We start from the raw sequence: 26,468 nt of genomic DNA, 5'->3' as shown, positions 1-26,468 counted from the left end.
GGTAAGGCAGGCAGGAGAGAACTTCACAGGGCTTTATTTCCATAGAAAACGGGGTAACAAAAACACGGAATCCATAAACGGCAACACAAAGTCCCAAAACCTCAAAAAACAGGTCCAAGGGGGAAGGCAATACAAACACAGGGTAAACTACACAGGGGAAAACTCACGGGGAAGATCTGGAACACCGACAGGAAGACGCTGACAGGACAAAACAATCTGACAAGAAGGGTAGCACAGACATTAAATACACAAGGTACTGAGGTAACGAGAGGCAGGTGACAGGAGGGCAGGGAGGCAGGTGGAAAAAATCAAGTAATCACACGAGTGGGAAGACACAGGAAGTACAACTAAAGACAGGATGAGACAAAAACCAGACTTCAAAATAAAACAGGAAACAGAACATACAGACACTCAGGGGAACACAAGACCGGGGAGGAACAAGACACAAACACAAGACCAGGGAGGGAACACGGAGAAGGAAAAGAAAACAGGATAAAAAATCCAAAACATAAAATGGTGGACACAAAAGTCAATTTTGGACCCTGCCTCTAAGCACACCTCCCGTATGGCGAGATCTTGGCCACATTATTCAAACGCATTACTTTTTCTCTCCCTCGGGACAAACTGCGTTTCTGCTGCTGCCCTCATCACACTCAAGTCCTATATATAGAACCCCATTCATCAATAATTTACACTGCTGTAAACAGATAGATGAGATGACCAACCTGAATCACGTGGAGAAACTCTTTAAGGTTTGATGTAATCTCAAGTCGCTGTCGAGATAATTGTACTATACAACAAAGGGAGATTGATACCAGAAAGCAGCACTACAACAGGCCTGAAGGAGAACTTTGTGTATAAAGTGTTAAACATCTTGAGGACAATACGGATAATCCCAACAGCACGAAAGACATCTACATGTGTACTGTAAACTAAAGCCCATACCGATGTGTGTGTTCATTTGAAATCTTATGGTATTTTGCAAAGAGAAATACACTCTTCTTGAGTTTAATATCACCAGTGACAGTCCCTGGTAAACTACTCCAGCTCTACAAAGCATCCTGACGTGAGTGAACATGACTGCTGTAGGTAAACAAAATGTGAATGAACAAAGACAATCTGTAGCTGCTCTCACCGCCCTCAATACGGAAACCTGGATAACCCTCAGCGGCCCTGGTGGTGTCGCTTAATAGGGAGCAGTCGAGGATTGTAGCAATTCCCCGGTACAAATATGTGTAGCTGTATCTGTCAGCTCAGTAGGTCAAACACATGCAAAAAAAAGGTGTTGATGCTGCATCCAAGCAACTAAAAAGCGCTTGTATTATATTCAATATTCACAATAATATTCACGATCATCACTAATACAGAAGTCCTGGACACAAGCAGACTTAAACACCTACAATAGTCCTCTATTTTAGCTACTAGAAGATCACACTCATACCTCAGACCGAACTGTCAGCGGTCAAATTGCATTGTGGGTAATGTGGGTGCCAGGTTTTGACAAGGAGGAAGAATACATGGAATAAAAAAGCCGATATCTTTGGTTCTGCTACATTGATTTTGATGCTTTTTGTGAGTCTGACAACATTATAGGAGTGCAATGCTTTATCAGTGGCACACTCTTTTAAAACCCATACCTTTAATTAGATTAAGCGAGGATCAAGGTCCGTGTGTACTTAATCTAAGATGACATTCTTTCTTGTCTTTTTTTTTTTTACCATGACCCGTTTAAAAAAACCACTAAATACACACACCACACACACACACACACACACACACACACACACACACACACACACACACACACACACACAAAACCCCATAATTAAGTCATTCAAAAGCTCACTACAACGTATTCAGCTACAGAACCACAAGTATACAACTATAAGGTCTAAAAGGAGTTCTGTGATTACAGATCAGAGCAGATACTGAACCTGGTCTGTCCTCTCTGCAGCCGTTCAGTCCTCAACGGTGTCACTCCAAGTAATTTCTGACAGCTTTCAGGGGAACTGACATCTGAAACTTAGAATGAAAGAGCGTCATCGCTCAGCTGCAACCATGACACATCCTGCGGTCAAGCACGCCTTTTCCACACACACGCACACTGGACTTTGACATATCCCTGAGAAGACACATCAAGGCATCAATAATTAGCTAGGGAGGGAGTAAGGGAGGGTGGACACTTGAGGGCTCTCCCTTGTCGCACACATTCATTAGACAGGTGCCATGTTGTCAGGCAATTCAGGGACAGACCAAGAGAGAGGAGGATGAAAATTACTCGTCGCAAAGTTAAACAAGGCAGACAGGAAGTACAGAGGGAGGGGACGGCCACACGGGTGGGTAGATAAAGCCGGCTCTGTGGAAGACAGACAGGGATGAGTCAACATCGGGGTATCAGGTCAGCCGCGCTGCATCCTCGCAATCAATACAGATTGGCTGATGTCCAATGAATGACACGTGTGGAGAATGAATAGTCTTGTGTCTTTCAGCTGAAGGGAACCATGTCTGAGGTCAATATTAAAATTCAATGATGCATGTATACATGAATAAAACAATTCTCTCAAAATAACAAATTATCCTGGGAGAACAGCATTTGAGAGCAAAATAAATGCCTCAACATTTCAATACACAAAGCTCTTCTGTTATTTAGTGTGATACTGTGAATGAAAGGAATCAGGGCAGGCAGGTGTGTATGAGTCAAGAAAGACTCAAATAAAGCCAGTTGTCTATTCACACAGACAGATGCTCATGTCCCTATTATGTACCATCTGTGGATCGTCTAATCAGGTTTCTCCCTGTGGGGCTCAACCATTTGACCCCGGTGTTATCTCCCATTATTGCCGGAAGTAATATATGACCCCCAAAGGCAAAAAGGCAAAAGAACAAATGAAAGAGCTGCATGGTATAGAAAACACAATCTTATAATTGAGGCATTTTCATGATCTATCACTTCTCTCTAAGATATTAAGCATATTTTCTTTATTTATAATATTTGTATTTTAGTTATTCGATTTGTGAATATTTGCTGTTTTTTTTCTCAACAAGTGCTTATACATAAACTCAAAAAAACTAACAAAATGTGACTAAAATAACAGCACTAGAACATGGTCTCTATTTTTGTGAAAATAACAAGATGTTTTATTTTGTGAGCTATGAAATAATCCTTGGTCAGAGCCATGCAAGCGGTTTCCCCCTGCTTTCAGCCTTTATGCTAAGCTAACCATCGCCTGGCTCCAGCTTCATATTTCACGGACACATAAAATGACAATAACTTTATCATCTAACTTTCTGTAAGAATAAACATATTCTTCGAAATGTCAAACTGTTCCGTGAACTCTGCTGAGATCCCCGACACCTTGCTCAAGCTGCAGCGCTCCATTCACATCATCTGACATTATATTATTATTATATTATATTAGAGCTGGGCAATATTTTAATATTATATCGATATTGTGATTTAAGACTAGATATCTTAGAATTTGGATTTTGTAATATCGTAATATGGCTTAAGTGTTGTTTTTTCCTGGTTATAAAGGCTGCATTAAAGTAACGTGATGCCATTTTCTGAACTTACCAGACTAGTGTAACTGTTCTATTATTTGCCTTTACCCACTTAGTCACTATGTCCACATTACTAATGATTATTTATCAAAAATGTCATTGTGTAAATATTTTGTGAAAGCACCTAGTCACCACTACAATTTCATTGTGGTATTGATATGGAGGTTATTGGTAAAAAAAATATTGTGATATTTGATTTTCTCTATATCGCCCAGCCCTATATTATATTAAATGAAAAATGCATTAAATGCAATGGAAGTAAAGGAATTCAATTAATTAAATGCCAATCAAAAAGAACAAGCGAATGCTTTTAGATGTAGTTAACGAAACAATCACCACGAGCTCCACACAAGCTTCCTCAGCAGCTGTGGTGGAATTGCAGTAAATGATCGTTTTTCTGGTGGTTTAAAAACCACAAACTGAGACTGAGCGTTCACTGTTGGCCTTGGAAACAGAGACTTACTAATATCATTTTAGTTTCACTTCACATTTACAATTTACTGCAGATTAAACCCACACATGTCTGCATGCGTGGTTGTGGAATACCATTTTAATATTCTGCGTAGAGCCACTTTCTCATACTCCAGGCTTAAAATATTTAATCAATACTCCGGGGAAAGTGTGAAGGACCTCTGGGCTCTCCATCACAGTTTCTTTGTAATCAATAACCTTTGGTTTGTTTTTTCACTGCTCAGTGCAGAGTCATGACGGAGTTTATTACTGCTATTACTGCTAGAGTGCACACACTGAATCTGATACAGGGCTGGAATATGGAAGTGACTCCCTTAAAGACCAAAGTGCAGTGTGCAGCACAGCTGCGAAAAGCTTTGAGAGCCACACACACACACAATTATTTATCAAGAAATGGGTTAATCAAGAAAAAAATCAACAAATTAACAATAATTAAAAAATAGCGGCAGTCCTTGACATTGAAATCCAATTAAATTCATAGAAAGCACTGTAAAGTCCTATACTAAGTAAAAATCTGTATGTAGCTAACATCCTAGCATGCGCGCGCACGCGCACACACACACACACACACACACACACCACACACACAAACACACCAACACACACGCACACACACACAACACACCACACACACACAACACACACACACACACACAACCACACACACACACCACACACACCACACACACACACACACAGCCTATGTTGTTGTCGTATGAATGAGAACTCCTCTGGGCCAGAGGCTCTGGCTGTTAGAAGGGAGATCAGCTGAGAGGAAACACCATCAGTGATGCAGCAGGCAGTATGTTGTCGGCTGTTCAGCCAACAAAGCAAAAACAGCTTTTCCAGATATAAATATTCCTGTTTATTTGTTGAAAAAAGCCACCAACACCTAGTAGCAAACACACACTCAAATACAACCATACGGAAACACTCTGTGCTAATCGATTAGTCAATTAATTGATAAGCCGAGCAATTAAGAATTTAAATACAGATACAGTAGACATAGATTTTTGGTAATCAATTAAGTGTTTCAGTCATTGTTCTCATAAAAATGCAAATATTCTCTGGTTCAAGCTTCTTAAATGTGATCATTTGCTGCTGTTGGGTTTTGGAGTGACTGTTAGAGAAAATGAGGATTCTGAAGATGTTAATTTGGGCTAAGATCAATTAAAATAGTAATAAAAATGGACAGGTTTCACCATTTCCTGACAGTTTATAGACAAAATAACACAGAGACAATAATAGTTTGCAACCCTAAGAAAATGGCAGCAATTTAACTGCTTTAACTTAAGTTTGAAAGTTCACAATGTTAAATCGCAACAATTCATCAATTAATGAGAAAAACAATGGACAGGTTAACCAATAATGGAAATATTTGTTGAGTTTCGTCAACAAATATTTCAATGCAAGACTACCCGACGCGCGATATCAGCATAACCAATGAGCTGGTAATGGACGACCAGAGGAACGGGATATGGGACAAGAATGCGATAGAGATGAGGTCATAGTGAGCTTTTTCTAGTGGATGTTTGGGCCAAATTTGAAGAAATTTCCGCCAGGCGTTCCTGATATATCGCTTTCACATGAATAGGACGGACGGACAACCCGAAAACATAATGCCTCTGGCCACAGCTGTCGCCTACATGGAGGCATAACAACAACGTCCTTGAGCCCACTTGTGCTCTCTGAAAATTGCCGTGTCATATTTTACTATTATCTACATTTTAGAGAGCAACCGACTCATATATGAATTGACAAATAACATCTGCATATGGATCAATAATAAAAAATAAATGGTAGTTGCAGCTCTACTTAAAACATGCACTACTCACTGCACCATGCACATCACACAGACGCCATTTTTAACAAACACTGTTGCCATGGCAACACCAAGCCCTTTTCACTACTCCTCCTTTGGCTCTAAAGCACGTCGCTGACACAATAACTCGGACACGCTTGAGCCTCAGAGGAGCAGAGCAAACCTGCAGCCAACCACCTCTAATAGCCTCTTCATGTTGCCCTTAAGCTGTCTGTAATGTACCATCTACAGCTGAGGCGCCCCGGAGATCCAAAGTGATGATTACATACTCGGGAAAGCAGAAGCATGCACATCACAAGATGCAAACTCACAACCCCTTATCTATCCCACGGCACATACATTCCTCAATGAAACTTGGACTCTCTCTGATTTACATTAAACTAGCCTAGTATGATGTTTGAGCAATCCTACAGCCATGCAACACTTGCTTCCAGCCTTTTTGTCTCGTGACACCTTAAAAAGAAGAAGCAGTACCTCAACAAAGGTTAGGGCCCTTTGTGTCAACAGCTGAGAGTTTTGAGCAGTTCAACTAAACATTGATTATTCCTTCTGAAATGTTTAGTTTTGAAGGATTTTAGAAGCTAGAAATGGTCAACAAAAACATTAGAGAAAAAGTCAAGAAAGGTCAATATAATATAGTAATCCATTTTGTGACCCCTTGGATTTATGTTGGGGCCCCCCAGTTGACCCCCAGGTTGGGAACTAGAGACTGATCTTTATAGGACAGGTGATGCAACTAATAATTGGGACAATTCTTTTCTAGAGGAACGGATTCATCTCAGGTGCAACTAGTGATCATTTTCTCAATAAATTGTACGATCTGCCTATTATTTTCTCAATTAATCAATGAAACGTTTTGGCTATAAAACGTTCATCACAATGTCCTAAAGCCCAACGGGATTTTTTTCTTTACTTTGTCTGACCAGCAGTGCAAAAACAGTAAATTATTTGATTTGCCATAATGTGAGACAGAGAAAAGCATTTCCACATTGGGGCACCTGGAAATCAAAGTCAAGTTTTCAAAGTTTTTTGATTGGAAATGACTTAAGGAATTAATCAACTACCCAAATAATTGCTGAATAATTATCTGTAGATGAACTAATCAATTAATCAGCACTAGATTCTTTATTACATTAGAATATATGTCCATCTATAAATATATATACATGTTTAAATAATTAAATCAAAGTTATTTAAAAATGTAATATATATAATTGAAGTTATTTCAAAATTAAGTCGTGAACAGGGTGAATCAAGACCGCAATTTTATAACAAATAATCGTGCAAGCCTACCTGGAACTAGATACTACTTTAAAATGTTGCTTGAAAAATGAATTTGAATTATCAACAGATTATTTTTTTTGTTTGTCCATCCATCCATGCATCCATCCGAGGTCAAATGTTTTTCATAAGTCCATTTACCTAACAAGGGCTACTAATTAGGAGCGTCTATTTGTTCATGAAGGTATCATGAGGCAGGGATTTGCACGGCATGAAGCCGTCGCTGGTCTGCAGCCTGCGGGTTAGATTCTGCTGATTCAGCATCTCTTCTATACGCACTGTGCAGCAGAGTCAGACGCTACATCAGGGAATGTATAATCAGTGTCTGGGAAGATGCTTCCAGAACCCCTCGAACACAACACTGCTCCCAGTTAACCCTCATGTCCTCGGGTCAAATTGACCCATTTTTCAATATTGTTTTTCTCTACCCAATTGTAATTACCCAAAATATCATGATTGATTGATTGAACGCTCTTTGGCAAGTATAAATCTCTACTTTCATTAATTTTGGGGTGTCATATTCAAATATGCATTTGAAAACAAAAAAACTGGAGTGGTTTTGAAATAGTATTGCTTAAAAGTTGACATAATCCAGTCTGTGATTATCCATCAACATCCATTCCATTACTTTTAGTCAAAATGATTCCTAATTTCTGCTTTTCTAATTCAAACATTAGGTTTAATTTCCTATAAATGAGGTCTACCATAAATTCCAAAAATAACTGTAAAACTAAAGTTAATAAGCTAGTGTTACATAGTGTTGAAAACGTCAATAAAGTGACAAACGTTGAAAAAAGAGTCAAGTGTTGAAAAAAGGGACAAATATGTAATAAAAAGTTAAAAACATCAACAAAAAGTGTACAAAAAAGTGATAAAATTTTTGATGGGAAGACAACACAAGGGTTAAATATAGAAGATTTGCTTTTCATGACTGACTTGCTGAATCCGCTTTGAGTGAAAACTGGGAACTTTTTTTGGAACTCTAAACTAACAAACGTCTAACCAGCACAGCTACACCCAGATACATGCTATGTGTGTATTAATTATAAACAGGACATCTGTCAAGCTGAAATTCAGACATTAAAATTAAATAAATGAGTAAATAGAGAGGTTTCACACATAGCCTTGGACTTCTATTATAAAGTGACTGTTGGTTGGTCAAAACAAGCTTTCAGATTTAATGCCATCCCCATTCTGGGAAATTGAGATTTTTTTTTTGGTCATATTCTGACTTTTTTTTTTTTAATCAAAAAATGGGTTAATCAAGAAAACAATCAACAGATGAATCATTAATACAAATAGTTGTTAGTTGCAGTCCTTGAAATTTGAAATCCAAAAATATTATTGATTAAAATACAATGAAAGCACTGTAAAGTCCTATACTAAGTTGAAATCATGTTTGGAGCTAAAATCATTTCAAGTTAGTCTGCAACTCCACAGTTCAGGTAGTTGCACACACATGCGTACACAGCATGCCCTGGTATGTAATGACAGCTCTGTCCTTGCAACCCCCCTGGGCCTTTAAAGAAATGCAGCCTGCCTTTCTGCATGATCCCCTGTGAGGATCCTATCACAGACTCAAATTACCTTACAGTTCAGGCCGAAGCCCTGCTCTCATACAACGAGTCCCTGAACACGTAACAAAACATAGGACGTTTTTCAGACGATCCTTTCCATTCATGGGAGTAAATTATTGACTTGAGTGTTTGTCCATAGAGGTCAGATACAGTACAGCTTTAAAAAGATGCTCCAAATCTGCTTTAAAACAATTAACAATTAACTTATTGTGTTGTGGTAATTCTCAGGAGGAATTAAGATTACATTTACATTTGAACTGCATTGATCCAAAACTCAGACATAGATGGAAAGGCTCAGGATGTCTGAAGCTATAATTCCTGGTGACCAAGGGGAAAGGGACTAATAGGAAAAAATTGGTTTAATTGCTTTTAATCAACTAACGTCTGGCGGGGCTCGTGAGCACCAGATGTGACATGCCAAGCTTGTAAGGGAAAATGGAAATTGGAAGCAAACAGTGGCGTCTATGCCCAGTGGGAATAACATAGTTCAAATCTATTGTTATTTATACAGATAAGAAAAGAGAGACTTGGGGTTAAGTAGTCCAAAGTAATTACATTAGCAATGACGGCTCATTTGTCATTGCTCCTACAAAAACAGAGAGGAGTTAACCTGGGTGCTGCAAATCAAATGACTGTCTCTTATTTGTCACATGAATGAATCCAATTAGGCACTCCTTCTAATAAAAGCCATTTGACATGTGTCCATTCATGCCTCTCTCTCTCTCTCTCTCTCTCTCTCTCTCTCTAAATGACCCTCAGCTATGACATTGCTATGAAATTCAACACTGGATTAGTAGGTCAGATACATGTGCGTATGATTCATTTTCAAAACTAAATAAAACACATAATTATGCTTGATAGACGCTCAGAAATCTAAACTAGCGCAACGTTTACGTTAAGCCTTGTGTTGTCCTCCCGGGTCAGAAAGATTAAAACTTATTTTGTTTTTACCCTTTTTTTGACATTTGACATTTTCAACGCATTATTTATTCTTTTCGATTTCACTGCCACCACCTTACTACCACTAGTTTCTGGAATCCATGGTCAATAACCCTCATTTGTATAGAAGTATACCTAATACTTGAGCTAATAAAGCAGAATGAATTATGAATTATTTTGGCTAATAGTTAAGATCAGAGGAGCGTATGTTGAGTGGATGACTTTGGTCAGGATACTGATTTGAAACCATTTTAATTACACCCCACAATTCAATGAAAGTAATTGTATTTGCAAAGAGTGTTGCATGGAATCCATCCTTTTTTTATGGTAATTTGGTTAAAAAGAATGCCATATTTCTGATATAGACATTATGAAAATGTTTCAATTTTGACCCGAGGACAACAGGAGGGTTAAAATAATTTCTATTCCTTTTGTAGTTCATGGTAAAAAAAAATCTAAACTCACACTTTATTCCTCAGTAGTCAGTCCCTGTATCCAAATAATCCCCTGATAACATATATATATGTGTTTAGGCTTTGCTGGTTGATGGGTTTGATGATCAGAAATGAGTTAATATACCAAGTTGGGAGACTTCAGGAGAGGCTGAGATTTACTAACCTCTATCCACGCGTCAAAACCACTGGATCCTACACTTCCCAAAACGCAACTCAAGAGCATCTTCTGAAGACTTGGTAAATACCCACTTCTTTCAAACTTCACACCTCCAATTTATGACACACTGTACATGCGTCGTCAGAGTCAAAGCTGAGACAACCCTGATATTGTCGTAAGACTCAACAAAAAAAAGCTCGTCCAGAGCTGCAGAAGACAGAAGACTAATGTCCTAACAGGCTGAGCAGTGAGTCGAGTGTAAACAGCGGAGTGGCCCTTTAAGACATGAGAAAGAACACAATGTTTTTTTTGAAGGAATTGACTTCTGTTGCAGGTATAGGCGACATCAAACTTTTGCTTTAGACGGTATTCAATTTGATAAGTACAGATTAGAGATGCACGGTGACCAGCAGCCTGTTGTACTACATGTACTGTACTGTAGACCTACACTGTATGCACGATGCAGCAGAGTTCAGAACCGTGGACAGAGCTCCCAGATCTGAGTCTGGCTCACATGGGGGTCAGCAGTTCTGATCTGATTTACCACCAGCTGCTCTCCAATGATAAATCAAAGAAATGTTCTGGTCTGGAGGAAGCACAGGCTCTCTCCCCAGGGACGATTTCTTTTTAGTTTTTTACTTAGACATCCTTCCCTGCCCTCTGCTGCTGAAGCACCACAGGCTGCGTCTCTCGCTGCATCTTCTGCACACGTAACTCCCCATTGAGTGCTGTTATATGAATTATCTTACGTCAAACTGTAAATGATATACTTTTATAAACTGTAAATATATTGGACATAGACCCGGGTCCTTTTGGACTTTAAATGAGAGTCAACAAAGCAGGAGTGCAGACTGGCAGTGGTTCAAGTTGCCCGCACTTCATTGCAAAACCGCAGGTTTCTATGATGCACACAACAGAGATGCTATAACAAAAAAATGTCCTCCTCAAAACAATTAACTTGTAATGCTCCGGACGTTAATTTAGCCCCAGTAAGAGCCTCGGTGAGTAAAAACGCCTGTTCTCAACGATATCGGATGTAACGGTTCAGCAGCAATAACTACATATTACGCTACTTTAGTCACAACAAACCTAAGCTAGCTGTTAATAGCGCGTGGGCTACGTGGTTATGAAATATTAAGAATAACGTACCCAAAAGAAATTTTAGTCCAGCTTTTTTGAATATCTGTGAAATGTAGTCATTGTCTTCATCAGCAGAGACTGCCTCCGTTGTGTCGCCTGCGCGTTAGCTTGATATTTTTCTGAGAGAAGCCGCCAGATGGGGGATGGACGTAAAGAACAAAATAACTTCCGGAAGGCTCTTTCAAAATAAATGGTTTTAACCGTCGTGTTGTCTTCCTGTCGACCATGCCACTTTGTGTTTTTCTGCGTCGAAATGTCAACATTTTGTTTTAGTTTTTCTCCACTTTTCTTGTCAAAATTATTCAAACGTGTAGGTGTTTTTTTTTTTTTTCAATTATTCTTTGTCTTTTTCTTTCATAAAAGTTTTTGTTGCTTTTTCCTATGTTTTTTGACACTTTTCTTAACACGTTTTTGTCCCATTTGGCAATGTTTATGATGGGTTTTTTGGTAACTTTTCCAGATTTTTAGCTGTAGCTTTTTCCAACATCTGTCACTTTTTTCAACGTTCTTTTGTCACATTTCTGATATAGAAAGTTTTTGTAAAACGAGTGAAATTTGAACCGAGGACAACAGGAGGATTTATTTTTAAATTATTATTATTTTAAACTTTACAAACATGTTACATGTTTATTGAACAATTTGGCATCAGAAAAAAAAGAAAAAAAATGTTCCATTTCTATCCAGTGAATATTGTAGAGTAGCTTAAAAAATAAAGGACATAAATAAATATACATATACAAATAAATCAAATTTAGAAAAGTGTAGTAAAACATAAACATCAAAAACATTAAATACAACACAAAGACAAGATGAGATGGGCTTAAGGCTACATAATAATAATACTTTAACATCTTGCAGTAGATCAGCTATATAGACAGTGTTCTTGCTATTGATGATTTGGATGGACTCACAAAAGTTTTGAAATTCACTTTTCGAAGTGAGTGACAGCTTGTCGCCATTTAGCAAATTTTGCTTTATGAATATGAGATTTCCCTTGTAGAATTAGTAAATTGACAATCCTGTGTAATTTTTTTTGTGTTTGTGATCGTAGTTAAGAATAACATCTTCTGCTTCTAATTTAATTTGGTGTTTCTTTTGAATATTTAAATAATTTTATCGTTTGTTTTCAGAATTCCACAGAGAACCGACACTCCAGAGAACAGGAGGGTCAAGAGGGAAGGAGCGTTTCATCCATGTCATGGACTGTATATACAGCCAAGGGAACGACAGGACGAGGTGCATGCTGGGAAAAGGGGAAAATATAGGCCTGCATACAAAAATAGTTTTAAAACATGTATAAAATAGTAGAAAAAAATAAAGAATAAATGCAATAGAAGAATAAAGTCAATGAATAAAACAGACTAGGAATAGCCTAAAACATAATTAAAACTCACAATGTATCCCAGCTAGCTATAGGCTATGTTTTACTAATTATGAAACAGACTCAGAAACAAGTTTATTGCCCAGGAGCTTTCCACAGCAAACAGAAAACGGGTGCTGCAAGAGTCAAGAATCATACACAATTCCAGTAAAAAGGATTGAAAACTGTCTAAATGATGTGTGACTTGTTAATTAAAATAGCTCTGCATTCTTTCAAAGGAAGAGGATGGATTGTGCAAAATGGTGACCAAGAAAGCCAATGGGAAATGCGAGGAAAAATGGTAAAAATGAATCAAACTTTTTTTTGAGAGTCGATTAATCAAATAGGTAATTTATGAAGAAAAAAAAGAAACTGCGAATCATTGTCCGCTCCCAGCTCCAGTGTGAAGATACGTTGCGTTTCTATGTCATTTAGTGATTTTGTTGTTGTTGTCTTTTACATTTTTCATCCATTCTGCAGACCAAACAATTATTAGAAGCTTACTCAGAGAAATGATCAACGGGTTAATCAATAACAACGATAACGACTGGTTGCAGCCTTCCTTAGTGATACCAGATATTCGTCAAAACGATGGAATCACTGGAACATGCACCTGTACTTGGTTTAATCATTGAGCATTGCAATTGGTAAATTTGTATGTATGTGTGTTTCTTTTGTGAAATTGTTGGGGATCAGTTTGTCTATACGTATTTATGTTTGCGTCTGGTCTGAACCCCATCTGTAATGTGTTTTTTTTGTTTTTAGTCATCTGGACCTTGAGTCTGTAATTAAAGAAATATATTTCTCACGGAGTTTTTTTTTTTATTGCAATCAGGCTGAGTGGAAATCTTCTGCCTCCCATGTCTGTTTGTTTTGAGGGAATCAGCTCATCTCGTTCGGGGTCACACAACCCATTAAACTGCCATAAAAGGCTTAAAGCAGGGGTCTTCAACGTTTTCCAGACCAAGGACCCCCATACTGATGGGGAGATGGAGCGAGGACCCCCTAATTATATATATTGTATAAAATTGTGTTATATCAAATTGGTCCTACAGTGCCATGTGTGCATTGATGACTGAAAGACATCTTCTGCCTCCATTTATCTGTTTACTACAGTGTGTTGAATTCAAGTTAATGTGTATTTAAAGACATTTCAATTAGTGGAAAAAATTGCAGGGGGGGGGAATATAAAAAAAAGTCTAATCAACCAAAACTTTCGCGACCCCCATGCAGTACCTCCGCGGACCCCCTAGGGGTCGCGGACCCCCTGTTGAAGACCCCTGGCTTAAAGCAACAGCTCTGCTTTGATCCTTAGGGAGGGAGTCATTGCTGAGGGATATGTGAGCAAGTGAAATGTTTTTCTCATCACACAAAAGGAATATGAAAAGAAACATTTTTGTATGAAGTTTGCCAAAAAACGTTTTAATAATATTTATTCCTAGTGGAGGAAGTATTCAGATCTTTTGCTTAAATAAATGTAGCAATATGATATGAATATCTTTATAATAATATATGCCATTATTGGTTAAGGTCTTGAATGTTTATTGGAAAAAGTATTCAAGTCGGCTATATAAGTAGCAAAAAGTAGGTATCAAAAGTGGCTTTGCAGTCCCTGTGAGTGTTATGTGTTATGCTATTGAATTATTATTACTGATGCATTAATGTGTGGGCAGCCTTTTACTGTTAGTTAGTGGAGGTGGACCAGCTTTTGATTTGTTTTGCTAATCTATGAGGAGAGAGTTATTTATGAAAAGAGGACGTGTTTTTGCATTTAACGTCTTAATCTGTAAAGTACTGTCTGCCGTGGTGTATTTGCCTCTCGTTATAGACGTATAAAGTTGCATTGAATGGTTATGTAAGTACCTCAGATGTGTACTTCTGTGCAGTGCTGAAATAAATGTACTTACAGTAGTAACATTTCACCACTAATTATTTCAGATTTTATCCAATGTTTTGACACTGATGCTTCTGTAGAATTATAACATTTAAATTTAAATATTTTCAAAACAAAATGCTAGACTACCTCAAGTTACCCAGGATTTAAATAGTTCAGGGCTGAAATGAGGAAAATCTAATCCAACCGTGATGTAAGATAAATGGGCTATATAATGTTATTATTATTATTATTATTAATAATAATAATAATGATAATAATAATAATACAGATAATACCGATAAGACACGGAAATAAAACAATGCTAAAATTATTAAAAAGACAGGATTTGAGCATGTGCAGACCCATATGTGCCAATATTTTCATGACATTCACCAGAGCGTTGAAAAGAAATTAAACTTAGTTTTTTTCATTTTGTTTTTAATTTAAACTAATAATAACCATAGAGTGTATATTTATTATTATTGACGTTTTATGATAATAACTTAAAAACGTTGTTTAACCCTTTTTTTGTCTTCCCGTTAAAATTGACAATTAACCCTTTTGTTTGACGCTTTTTGTCAAACTTTTTAATACATTTTTGTTCTTTTTTTCAACACTTTTGACGCTTTCTTCAATGTTTATCAATTTTTCTGATGTTTTCAACACTACGTAACACCAACTTACTAACTTTAGTTTTACAGTTATTTTTGGAATTCATGGTCAATAAACCTCATTTATAGGAAATTATACCTAACCTTTGAGTTAGAGAAGCAGAAATTAAGAATTGTTCAGACCTAAACTAAAGGAATGGATGTTGATGGATAATCACAGACTGGAATATGTCAACTTTTACTCAATACTATTTTGAAACCACTTAAATTTTCTTTTTCAAATGCTATAAAATTGAGTAAGACACCCCAAATGAATGGAAGTAGAGATCTGTACTTGCCAAAGAGCGTTGCGGGGAATCGATCACGTTATTTTGGGAAAATACAATTGGGTAGTTACAAAGAACATTGATATAGGGTAGCCTGTAACATGAGGGCTAATGTGGAACTAATCCATCCCCCTCCACACCAACAGGGGGCGACCCGTCTCCACAGGCCCGCCTCGTGAGGATAAACCTTCCCCATCAACGACTGTCGTTCCTTCCGGCTCCGGTCCCTTAACAAGTGGAAAGGTAAAGACAGACCCGGCGTAGGAATCTAAATATATCTTCAACATCTCATGTTCAATAAAACAATAATGTTTGATATTCGATTGTTGTTAATGTCACAATTGAAAACCTAAAATTATTTCCGCCTTGCATGCTTTACAGTTGTGGATATTGCACTTAAAAGTGGGGAAGTGACCCCTGGCACTGATGTTCTCGAACAGGCTGCCATTTCTCTCGGTTACCGCGCGCCGACTTGGTCGACATTAAATGTAGCGTTGTATGGAAATGTGTGGCTAGTGATGGAAACTTAACAAACCCTGTATATTGATTTAATGAAGTGTTCGTTGATAGGCGTTATGCGGCTTTGGGTAACAGCGGTACACGTAGCTAGCTAAGTTGGCTAACAGGCCAGCCGCTAACATGCCCTCATAGTGGAAGCTGTTGTAAGCTGTCTGCAGCGTTAACGTTCCTACAGGAAATTAATGCATAAATATGTCGCTTATAACAGATGCTGATGCCCAAGAAGAATCGCATTGCTATCTATGAGCTCCTCTTCAAGGAGGGAGTCATGGTGGCCAAGAAAGACGTCCACCTGGCCAAGCATCCGGAGCTTGCTGACAAGAACGTGCCCAACCTTCATGTGATGAAAGCGATGCAGGTGAGGAACTGGATGCTAAAGGGTTATATCTGTATGTATTTAACATGGCTGTAAATGAGCCAGTGTTAGCCAGTCGGCTAATTTACAACAGTAGTCCTTTGGCCAGATGATTTTAGATCATGGCAGCAGGAAGCAACAAAATAAATTACAGGTTAAAGTGTACATGCAGTAATCAAAGACACCATATATACAGTTAGAGCAGAAATATAAGTTTTGGATGTTTTTTTTTTTATAAGTATTCCATGCAGAACTGCAGAAAGCAACAGGACATGAGCAGAGATTACACATCAACCGGCGCTCCAGTCTCTTCTTCCTCTGGGTCGTATTTGACCCATTTTCAAAAAGTTTTTAAATCAGAAATGTGTGTTTCCTTCAACCAAATTGTAGAAAATTAAATAACGTTCCATACAACGCTCTATACAAGTTAAATAACTGATCAGTTCACTTTTTCCATTGAATTTGGACGTTTTATTTAATTTTATAACATCTGAAGAAGAGAAAAAATTAAGCACACTGAAAAAAATGACAAATGTAAGGAGGAAAAAACAACAAACGTCCAAAACCGATGGTTGCTACTGTAACCTGAATGTATGCTAATACATGAGGGGCACAAACTTTTATTTTTGAACAATAATAATGCAAGTGTGTTTTGATGCTAACAATGCCGGCAAGATACAGGTTAGAAAGATTGCATAACAATCAAAAATAACAACATAATAAGAAGAATCAGGTTTTTTTGTCCAGTAAGGGAGTTGTGTCTTTGTTTCTAAAAACTAATTTGGACAAAGTTGAAATTGTGTTTTTATTTTTTACTTGAATAACAGAATCTAATGAGAATCAAGCTTGTAAAGAAACTATTTGTTCTTCTAATAAAATCATGGGGCTTTCTTGGTTAAACAGTTGGTTCATGTGGTGAGGTGGGGGGGTATGAGAATAAAAATCTTTTGAAAGAGGGAGCATGACATGTTAATTGTCTGAAGATGTACTGTGTACTATGTAGTATGTGCTTACAGTATCTGGTAGTACTTTACCCACTGTGAAAACTACCACTACATTATGCCTGTGCTTTTCCTCCAGTCCTTGAAGTCCTGTGGGTATGTCAAGGAGCAATTTGCCTGGCGTCATTTTTACTGGTACCTCACAAACGAAGGTATCCAGTACCTGAGAGACTTCCTCCACCTTCCCCCTGAGATTGTTCCCGCCACCCTGCGCCGCCAGACCCGCCCAGAGACCGCAAGGCCCAGGCCCAAGGGTAAGCTCGCTGCAATACACGTAATGGGCGTTTGGTTGAATGTAGCTTGCTTTTGTCCTATTGTTGGAATATACTTTCTTTTTAAAAACCAATGCGTCAATCTGCAGGAAGGTGAGTGATAATTGATGTTGCTTTTTAAAGCCAGGATCCAGCCAAAGCCACTAGAATACTAATGTATTAATCAGTCTATTTTTAAGTTTTCAAAATAAATCAAATTAATTGTAGACTCTCTTTACGTATTGCAGTCTTGACTGTCTAAAAACACAAGTCGTATTTATGTAAAGGCCCTGACGCACCAGGCCGGCTGTCGGTTCTAGAGGGGCCAACGGCGACTGACCATCGGCACACCCAAGGCTCATTTATTTTTCATCTCATCTGAGCAATCAAATACACTTAAGAGCTACCAAAAATGACTTTTGAATGTTTCTTCTAAAAAAAAAAAACCGTGGGTTGCGACGATTGGATAACTATTTTTGCACATTATGTCCATAGGATGGCAAACGTACAAGATATACATAACTAATTGTGTAGGCTTATTTATTCCAACAATAACATGTCTTTTAAAAGAGCTCTGCATAGCTACACATTACAAAATAACATTAATAAACTAATGTCCTATACTATGATATTTAATGGTAAAGACTGTAAAAGACTTCTCTCTTGCTGCACCACTGAACAATTAGCCTCCTAGCAAGCTAGCTAGCTAGCTAGCTTACCAGTAGGACTGCACAAACTTAGAATTGATATCACGATTCTTTACTTTTTGCCCCTATAGCACATAGCTCATCACCACAAGCCTGTAAACATAGAGGCAGCTTTTATAACGATTATTTGTGCAGGTCTACTTACAGCCAGGTGGCCAGCCTCTAAATTAGTCAAATGTACCAACTTAATGTTTAATTCACATTGCTAATGCAGGATCAGTGACAGTTTAGTATGGCTAATTTACAGTACCCAGTGTGTAATAAAGGCATGTTGGGTGGGTGAAATAAGCAAGCTAACAAACAAGCAGCGGGCCGTTTGGTCCCTCCAGGTGAAGAAGTCTCCCTACAGACTTCTTTGTGGAAAGAAAGCATGACAGAACGGGAGAGGGACAGTCTGGTTGCCATCTCCCAGAACCGCAGTCTCACTGGTGGGGAGTGAATCGGAGGGACCGTAGGCTCTGTTGGTTCTGCCGCTTATCGAGTAAACGCTGTTTGTTGCGGGTATCATAGCGACGGTATCCCTTGTTATCGTTGCCACTATTGCCCGGCCGTCGGCTAGGTGTGGTGTCTGGGCCTTTAGCCTGCTGAGTGGAAGCATTCCAGAGAGATTAACATCATGAAGATAAAAGGTTCAGCTAGGCCTGGGCATTGTGAAAAAAGTCAAGTAGCAACATATTTTTGACCAAATCTACATATCTATTGATATCACAAAAATATAATGTTGACTGTTGGTGCTTTCCCAAAATATTTACATAATGAGATTTTCATCAGATCATCAGTAATGTGGATATGACTAAAGAGTAAAGGAAAATGATAGTTACAACAGTCTTGTAAGTTCAGAAAATTACATGACTAACTACTGTAATACAGCCTTTAAAACAGGAAAAGACAACCCTTATGTCATATTACAATAAAACAATATCCAAAATCTAATATCTAGTCTCATATTACGATATCGACTATAGTATCGATATATTGCCCAGCTCTAGTTGCAGCCATGGCTAGGTGTTGAGCGTTACGCAACTGATAGTTGAGGGTTTCAGCTGTTTTGACTTCAGTGATCTGCTGTAACTGATCTATGTTGTAGATTTATAAAATTGGAAAATGCGAATCCAACCACGGATCAAGTATCAATATTTTCTGCTATTTTAGCAGGAAGGGCTGGGACTGTCAGATAATCCTTTATTTATCAGTACCTATGTCTGGATCTGCTACCTTCAGAACAGCAGATCATGTATTTAAGGAACTTGCATCACACAGGAATCTCTGAGTGGATCCCCAGAAAATGTTGTGCTTCAGAGAGTTTCAAGAATAATTAGACGCCAATACAATAACCGATAATATAAATCTTACCAAAGCAAAAAATAAACGCATGTTTAGATTGACACGTTTATTTTTGTAATAAAACCCCAAAATTTAGAGAGCCTTCCCATCCCTATAATTAAAGAATACATTAATGGCGGTTTTCCACTGCGTGGTATCTACTCGACTCGCCTCGACTCTACACGCCTTTTTTGGTTTTCCATTACGAAAAAAAAGTCCCTGGGACCTGCTACCAGGTACTTTTTTAGTACTACCTCAGTCGAGGTTCCAAGCGAGCTGAGGCGATACCAAAAGGGACGTGGAAACCTGCAGACTGCTGGTTGGTCGGATCACCGCGTTTTTAGCAAACAAGAGTGCGGAGTGTGTGCAGAACAAACGGGACATTTAAAAAAATCTAGCCAGACACGACAGATTATCTACTCTCTGCACTATTCTCACTTTTCAACTGTTCAATATAAAGGCCATTAGGGGCTTTATGTTGTTTCCAAATTGCACACTGTTATTTAAAAAAAAAAAAGACATTTTATCAAAGAAAAGTTTTTATTTAGCTATTAGAGTAGCGCATCAAACCCCCGTACATCCCGGCCTTCTTCCTCTGCACCCTGTGACAGTGTCACCACGGCTGCTGTCCCAGATGCATCCAGTCGTTGTCAAGAATCTCCGTGACTCCCATCAGATTATACGACAACCGCAGGTCAGAACCAGAGATCACCGGTCGGACATCGCCCACCCGACGGTCTGCGGCTGCGATTTTGCAAAGCGTGAATGCTCTGAAACACAAACGGTACACAGCATACATGCTGGTGTGTAATCATGGTTGCTAAAGTTCATGTACTTTTATATAACGCTAACGTATAGTAACTACTGACCGGGGCCTCTAACACATGCAAATGTTAGCTAACGTTACCAGGAAACTTAACTTACCCTTTTGTGTCGGCGAACAACCGTCATGTCGACGTCTGAACTCCGTCAGAATTTTTTTCAGCGGTTATTTTTGTTGCTTCCTTCAGGTTCTTTTGAAAAAAACATTTCTTCTGGCTATGGCGAGTAGCCGACGTGCTGTTGTGAGTCGCGTTGAAAATTACATCATCACGCGTAGCTATGGTGACCAGCCACGCTGAGGCGTTACTCATTTTGCAATGGAAAACGGACGCGGAATGAGTCGAGCTGTTACCAGCAGTCGAAAAACGCCATAATTCATTGTAAACTTAGTTTAGTTTGTTTTAATAATATGTAGACTAATTAATGGCAGATATGTTCTACCTATTGGCAACCATGCGTGTATATACTACAAAAAACAAATAAGAATAACCGTATACTGGTGGACTGGATACCTAAAGTTCTTGAACTTGATGTTAAATAAAGTGTGCAGGCCAGTTTACAACAGATCCGTAGCATCATTGGTCCTCTATCATCCTCCCTCTGCTCTGGATGGGAGATATGGAGGGCTGGGTGGTCTCAACTGCAAAGTCGACAAAAATTCCACTATTCAGATGCATGGCTAATTAGGCAATTTGCGTTCCTTTGTAGCGCAATCACAACAATTTGCAAGCACATATTAATTTATTTGTGGCTGACCGGCAACGATATCATTTGCTGCCGCATGTTTTAGTTTTTAATCTTTGGAGCTGGTCTCTATCTCGGATACGCTTTTTAATGTGTTCAAAATTGGCCATTCTGAGCGGCAGGGCACACAAACAGGACAGTTTGTAAATTTGAGAGCTCAAATAAAATATACACTCACAAAGCACAGAGCATGCCCTTTCACTTTGTCTAAGAGGACGGGAGCAGCAGAGCGCAGCGAAAGTGAAATTTAACCATTCATTAAACCTACTTCAGATGAAACCGGCTTTGATTTGTATTGAAACCACGCCAAAGTCCAGGGCTCAGTCTAAACAGAGGAAAGGCAGCAACAGTGTCCTGATCCTACTTTCTAGAGTCAGGGTCCCCCCCCCCTTGGGCATACAAGTGTGTACAAGTTGGTCATGAATAATCTGCTCCATAGACTGTATCTAAAGATGGACGACACGCCTCCACCTCCTGCCACTGTACAAAAGTGAAGCCAAAATACCCCGATACGGGTGCAGAACCTTGTAATTTAGGAGCCTGAGTCTGCGCAGTAGGGATCCCGTAATGAAGCTGCAGAACCAAGTCCCGCACAGACACCCACCAGACCATATTGCAAGTCAATCACAGCTGTCAATCATGAAATTTAATTTTTATAGCATCAAATAACCAATGAAAACCACTTATCAGAAAAAAGTTACATTTGGACAAACATCAGTGTGATAAGAACTACCTAAAATGAGAAAAAAATATATTTTGTAGTTTGGCCCGTGTCCCATCTGCTAACATGGAGGGGGTGGGATGGATGCTCTATACTGCAGTCAGCCACCAGGGGGCAGTCAAGATGTTTTGGCCTCACCTATACAGTCTATGCATCAACCCTAGCTCATGAGTCCTTGAGGCCAATACTGTTCCCTTACAGGGTTTACTGTGTTTAGTGAAACCGCTTGGCTTTAAAACTGAACTCTCACATCAAAGTGCTTTGGTTTTCCTCTTGATTTCATCCTTCTGTGTGCGGCCAAATCACCCATAACCAAAGTGGACTTGAGCTGATTTTTCCTTTTATTTCTGCAGGAATGGAAGGAGAGAGGCCCGCTCGCCTTAACCGTGGTGAGGCTGACAGAGATACATACAGGCGATCTGCTGCACCCCGTAAGTATGCTTGGAGCAATGTAATCCACCCTTATGAGCTGAGTCACTTATGTGACCTTGTGTCTTAAAGTCTTAGAAAGGCGGGTAGAAATAGTGACTGTCTTGGAACAGTAAGTTGACTGTTATGCATGGAGAATGCTCTGTAATTGCCAACCAAAAAAAAGTATATAATTGAATGAAAATACCACAATTTAAACTTGCTTTGAATTGGTTACTTTTTTAAGCAAGGTTTCACAACAATAGACTGAAGTTATTTACCTTGGATGTCTTCCCTTTCAATGTAGTAAGACCTTCTCAAAAGTAAACATTGTATGTGGCTAGAAGTTTTTTTTATTTTGCTAGTTTGTTGTTTGTGTTTTGAAGCTTCAGATTTGAAAGTTGTTGACTGACTTGTTGTTCATAACTTGTCCATCAGCTGGTGCTGACAAGAAAGCAGAGGCCGGTGCTGGAGCTGCCACAGAATTCCAATTTGTAAGTACTGCTTCCATAGTTTCACTGTAAAACCATTTACATTTTCCTTTTGTGGTAAGTTTTTATTTGTATTTTAGACAAGCATATTTTTCTTGCATAGCAAATGTTTTATACTGCAATTATACAAGAATGTCCAACCTTCCTCTCTGCAACATTGTTCGCTTGTGGGTGCAGTTTTCTAATGGGTTCAATAAGGAATGTAGTTGTTTAGTGCAGTCCTAAAACTTTATTGTTCTGTTGGCCGATATATATTGACAAAACCTTTTCCCTGTTGCAGAGGGGTGGCTTCGGACGCGGCAGAGGACAGCAGCCTCAGTAAATGTCACCATCTTTCTGTACAATAAAGAAAATCAAAATAAGTCCCCCATCTCGGTATTGTTTGTATTAAAGGAGGATTGTGACAATGGATATTAAAGTTAGCCGCTTGTTTCCAACAATCTCAGATCTTTTTAGGCTGAGCAGAGGGACCTTAGTCAGCAGTTTGGGAGTTAAGACTAATAAGCACACGTTAAGATGACTGTCCCGATAAGTAGATAACTTAAATAGGATCAAGTGAGCCTAGATGTGAAATGTTATTTGATAAATAAGGGAAGTAGTAAAAGGAAAAGTGCAAGTGGTAACAAGGTAGGACAGTCACGTTGTAGTAAAGGCAACCTGAGACAAAGACGGGTTTAGACTAATATATTAATATTGGTAATATATACCAATATCTAAAGCACTTAGGGTGAAGAGTTTGGTAGGGAGGCATATTGATAATGTTAGCTAGCTAGCTTTTCTAGCGCCACTTAAACTTTGCTCACCTTTCTTTATACTTCCTTTCTGATAAAAAATGTAGGTGGTCCCAGCTGTTTGTCAACATCGCAGAAATGACACACGGCTGTTTAGTTTTTTTGAGATGTTTTGCTAATAAACTTGTCATGGTGTAGGGAGTTATATTTAGAGGATTTGGCTGATGTCTCCCAGATAGCCAGAGCTGCTTCGGTCTTCCACATTCACTTTCTTGGGAGTACGGTGAGAGGGGGATAATGTTAACCAATTAGAAATGAGTCAAGCTATTGCAGGGCTGCCAACTTTTCCAAAAACCTTGGAGTGAGATTTGGGGGGGGCACCCATATTTTGCCGCGTACAAAGCATTTCTTTGGTCTTTATCCTTTAGGGTTTAAATTGGATTTGGTATATGTGGGTGGATGGGGGACTCCCTAGGGGGTCTGGGGTATGCCCCCCCAGGAAAAAAGTTGAAAAATAAACCATTAAGGCACTTTCTGGAGAGTTTTTTTGCAAAAAAAATGGAAAATCAAGTCTTACATGATAGTGCAAAACGGTAGGGTTAGGAGCCTTTGTGTTGTAGTACAACAGGTTTAGGGCATTCAGCATTTACATTATAACTTCTTATGATATAGAACTGACCCACACAATGTGCCAAACATAATGAACCACATGAAGAGACAGTAGCATATGTCAGCAACAGCTGGAAGATTTGGGTCTGTGGTGAACAGGTCCGGTCCCTGGTGTAGGGACCAACCCAGTTAAATTAATTTAGGGATCAACTAAGACCACTGAAATTCTAAAGAATGGAACCCACTAAGTTACATAAATTCTAATCCTTTAACCTTTGTGCCAAGTTCAGTAATGTCTGGCCCTCATCCTCTGGCCCCACTTACTGTTTTTACTTTTTGTGAAAATAAAGACTATTTGTTCATTTTAAAAAACATCAAATTAATTATTTACAGTTACATTTAGAGATGCAGAGGTTAGAGATGCACAATAGTGGCCCACGTTGCAGTATCGTAATATATATATATATATATATTATATATATATATATATATATATATATATATATATAGTATATATAGGCTAGTATAGCTCAGGTGTGTTTCACCAGATTTCTGCTCATATTACAACTTTGTGCACATAACTCCTCCCATCTCTGTGTCCAGATTTGGAGATGTGTAATATAGTCTGCTGTGCATGTCATGTCTCCGCTGATATGGTAGATCTCATTCACCGTCTGACAACGCAGAGGCCCATTTGGGTCTCTGGTCTCTGACAGAGTTTAGAGGTCCGTACGCTGCTCTTTATCGGAGGTCTACGCATGGATGCAACGCGTCACTGCCCCCACAGAGCGAGTCCACTACAATGAACTGAAGTTGCTCCACACTGCCGCGCTGCTCACCTCCATCTTTACAGAGAGAGAGACACGAAGCGACGGACGGTCTGTGATAATCAAGCTCTACCTAAGCGCCGGACGGTCTGTGATACCAGAGCACATACCTGAAGCAGGGGAAATGCACCTGGATGGCTCTGTGAAAAAAAGTTTCTATTTTCGACAATTTGAAAATTCCACAGCAGGGAGCGCTCTTAAGCCCCTCACAGTCTCTGAAAGCACAACTAGTCGTCACAAGTGGCTCAACAGGTAAAAACATAGATAAACTCATCTTTCATAAATTTGACCGACCGGGTTGACACTTCAGCGTGAGAAATCGGGGGTGTGCGTGTGCGCGTGTGAAACCAGTCAAATGCGTGTGTCTCACGGCCAATGCGTGAGAGTTGGCAGCCCTGCTATTGGTTGCATTTGAAGCAGGAAGTTTGACATGCAGTTACAGTAGTGATAACAGTGTGTACACTATTGTCCCACAATGTAATTTAATGACCTTAACCTATACTGCATACAGTGGGGCTTGAAAGTTTGTGCACCCCAGGTAAAAATTTGTAATGATGTGCATAAAGAGGCCAAGAAAAGATGGAAAACATCTCAAAGGCATCAAATGACCGATTAGATACAATATGTCACAAAAAGTTAGATTTTATTTCCATAATTTACACTTTCAAAATAAAACAAAAATGTATCTGCAAAAGTTTGGGAACCCTACAGAGTTAATACCTTGTACTGTCCCCTTTGGCAAGTATCACAGCTTGGAAACGCTTCTTGTAGCCTGCTAAGATTCTTTTGATTCTTGTTTGAGGTATCTTCGTCCATTCTTCCTTCCAAAAGTCTTCCAGTTCTTTGGGATTTCTGGACTGTCTGTCACACACTGCTCTTTTAGGATCTATTCATAGATTTTCAATTATGTTCAGGTCAGGAGATTGTGAAGGCCATGGCAAAACCTTCAGTTTACGCCTCTTGATGTAATCCACCGTGGATTTTGAGGTGCGTTAACTTCAGCTTTTTTACAGATGGCATGAAGTTATCGTCCAAAATGTTCTGAAATTTTATTGAATCCATTTGCCCTTTCTTTTCCTAACGTACCTTTGCTCATTCGGGCCAAAAAGTTCTATTTTAACTTCATCGGTCCACAGAACGTGTTCCCACAATGCATCAGGCTTGTCAATATGTTCATTTGCAAACTTCAAACACTGATTTTTGTGGTGAGGACGTAGAAGAGGTTTTCTTCTGATGACTCTTCCATGAAGACCATGTTTGTACAAGTATCTCTTTATAGTGGAGTGGTGTGCCACAACTCCAGTGTCTGTCAGGTCTTTCTGGATGGATCTTGCAGTCAAACATGGGTTTGGACTTGCTTTTCTCACACTCCTGCGAGCTGTT

The 26,468-nt window shown here is 38.9% G+C and overlaps 2 protein-coding genes across 4 annotated transcripts in view; one reads left to right on the top strand and one right to left on the bottom strand.

Moving 5' to 3' along the window:
* Nucleotides 1–11,593, bottom strand: part of pacsin1b (protein kinase C and casein kinase substrate in neurons 1b) — a 35,253-nt gene extending 23,660 nt beyond the window's left edge. Inside the window, exons 1-2 of one of the 3 annotated variants that reach the window (XM_032514028.1) lie at nt 11,413–11,560; nt 1,935–2,022 (exon numbers count right to left, since the gene is read on the bottom strand). The gene's annotated coding sequence lies outside the window, so the exon portion shown is untranslated. Of the gene's footprint in view, nt 1–1,913; nt 2,023–11,412 lie in introns of all 3 variants that reach the window. The other 2 variants (XM_032514031.1, XM_032514032.1) reach the window with 2 other exon arrangements.
* A 4,118-nt stretch (nt 11,594–15,711) lies between these two features.
* Nucleotides 15,712–23,280, top strand: rps10 (ribosomal protein S10). The gene is made up of 6 exons (XM_032513078.1): nt 15,712–15,819; nt 16,304–16,453; nt 17,531–17,705; nt 22,373–22,450; nt 22,866–22,921; nt 23,199–23,280. Exons 2-6 carry the CDS (start codon nt 16,304–16,306, stop codon nt 23,238–23,240), a joined length of 501 nt encoding a protein of 166 aa, XP_032368969.1. The 5' UTR covers nt 15,712–15,819; the 3' UTR covers nt 23,241–23,280.
* Nucleotides 23,281–26,468: the final 3,188 nt, after the last annotated feature.

The sequence above is a fragment of the Etheostoma spectabile genome, chromosome 4, assembly GCF_008692095.1.
Source record: "Etheostoma spectabile isolate EspeVRDwgs_2016 chromosome 4, UIUC_Espe_1.0, whole genome shotgun sequence".
In the NCBI taxonomy this organism is placed as follows: domain Eukaryota; kingdom Metazoa; phylum Chordata; class Actinopteri; order Perciformes; family Percidae; genus Etheostoma; species Etheostoma spectabile.
The sequence above is the reverse complement of the archived record's forward strand: the minus strand, read 5'-3'. Positions and strand labels throughout refer to the sequence as shown.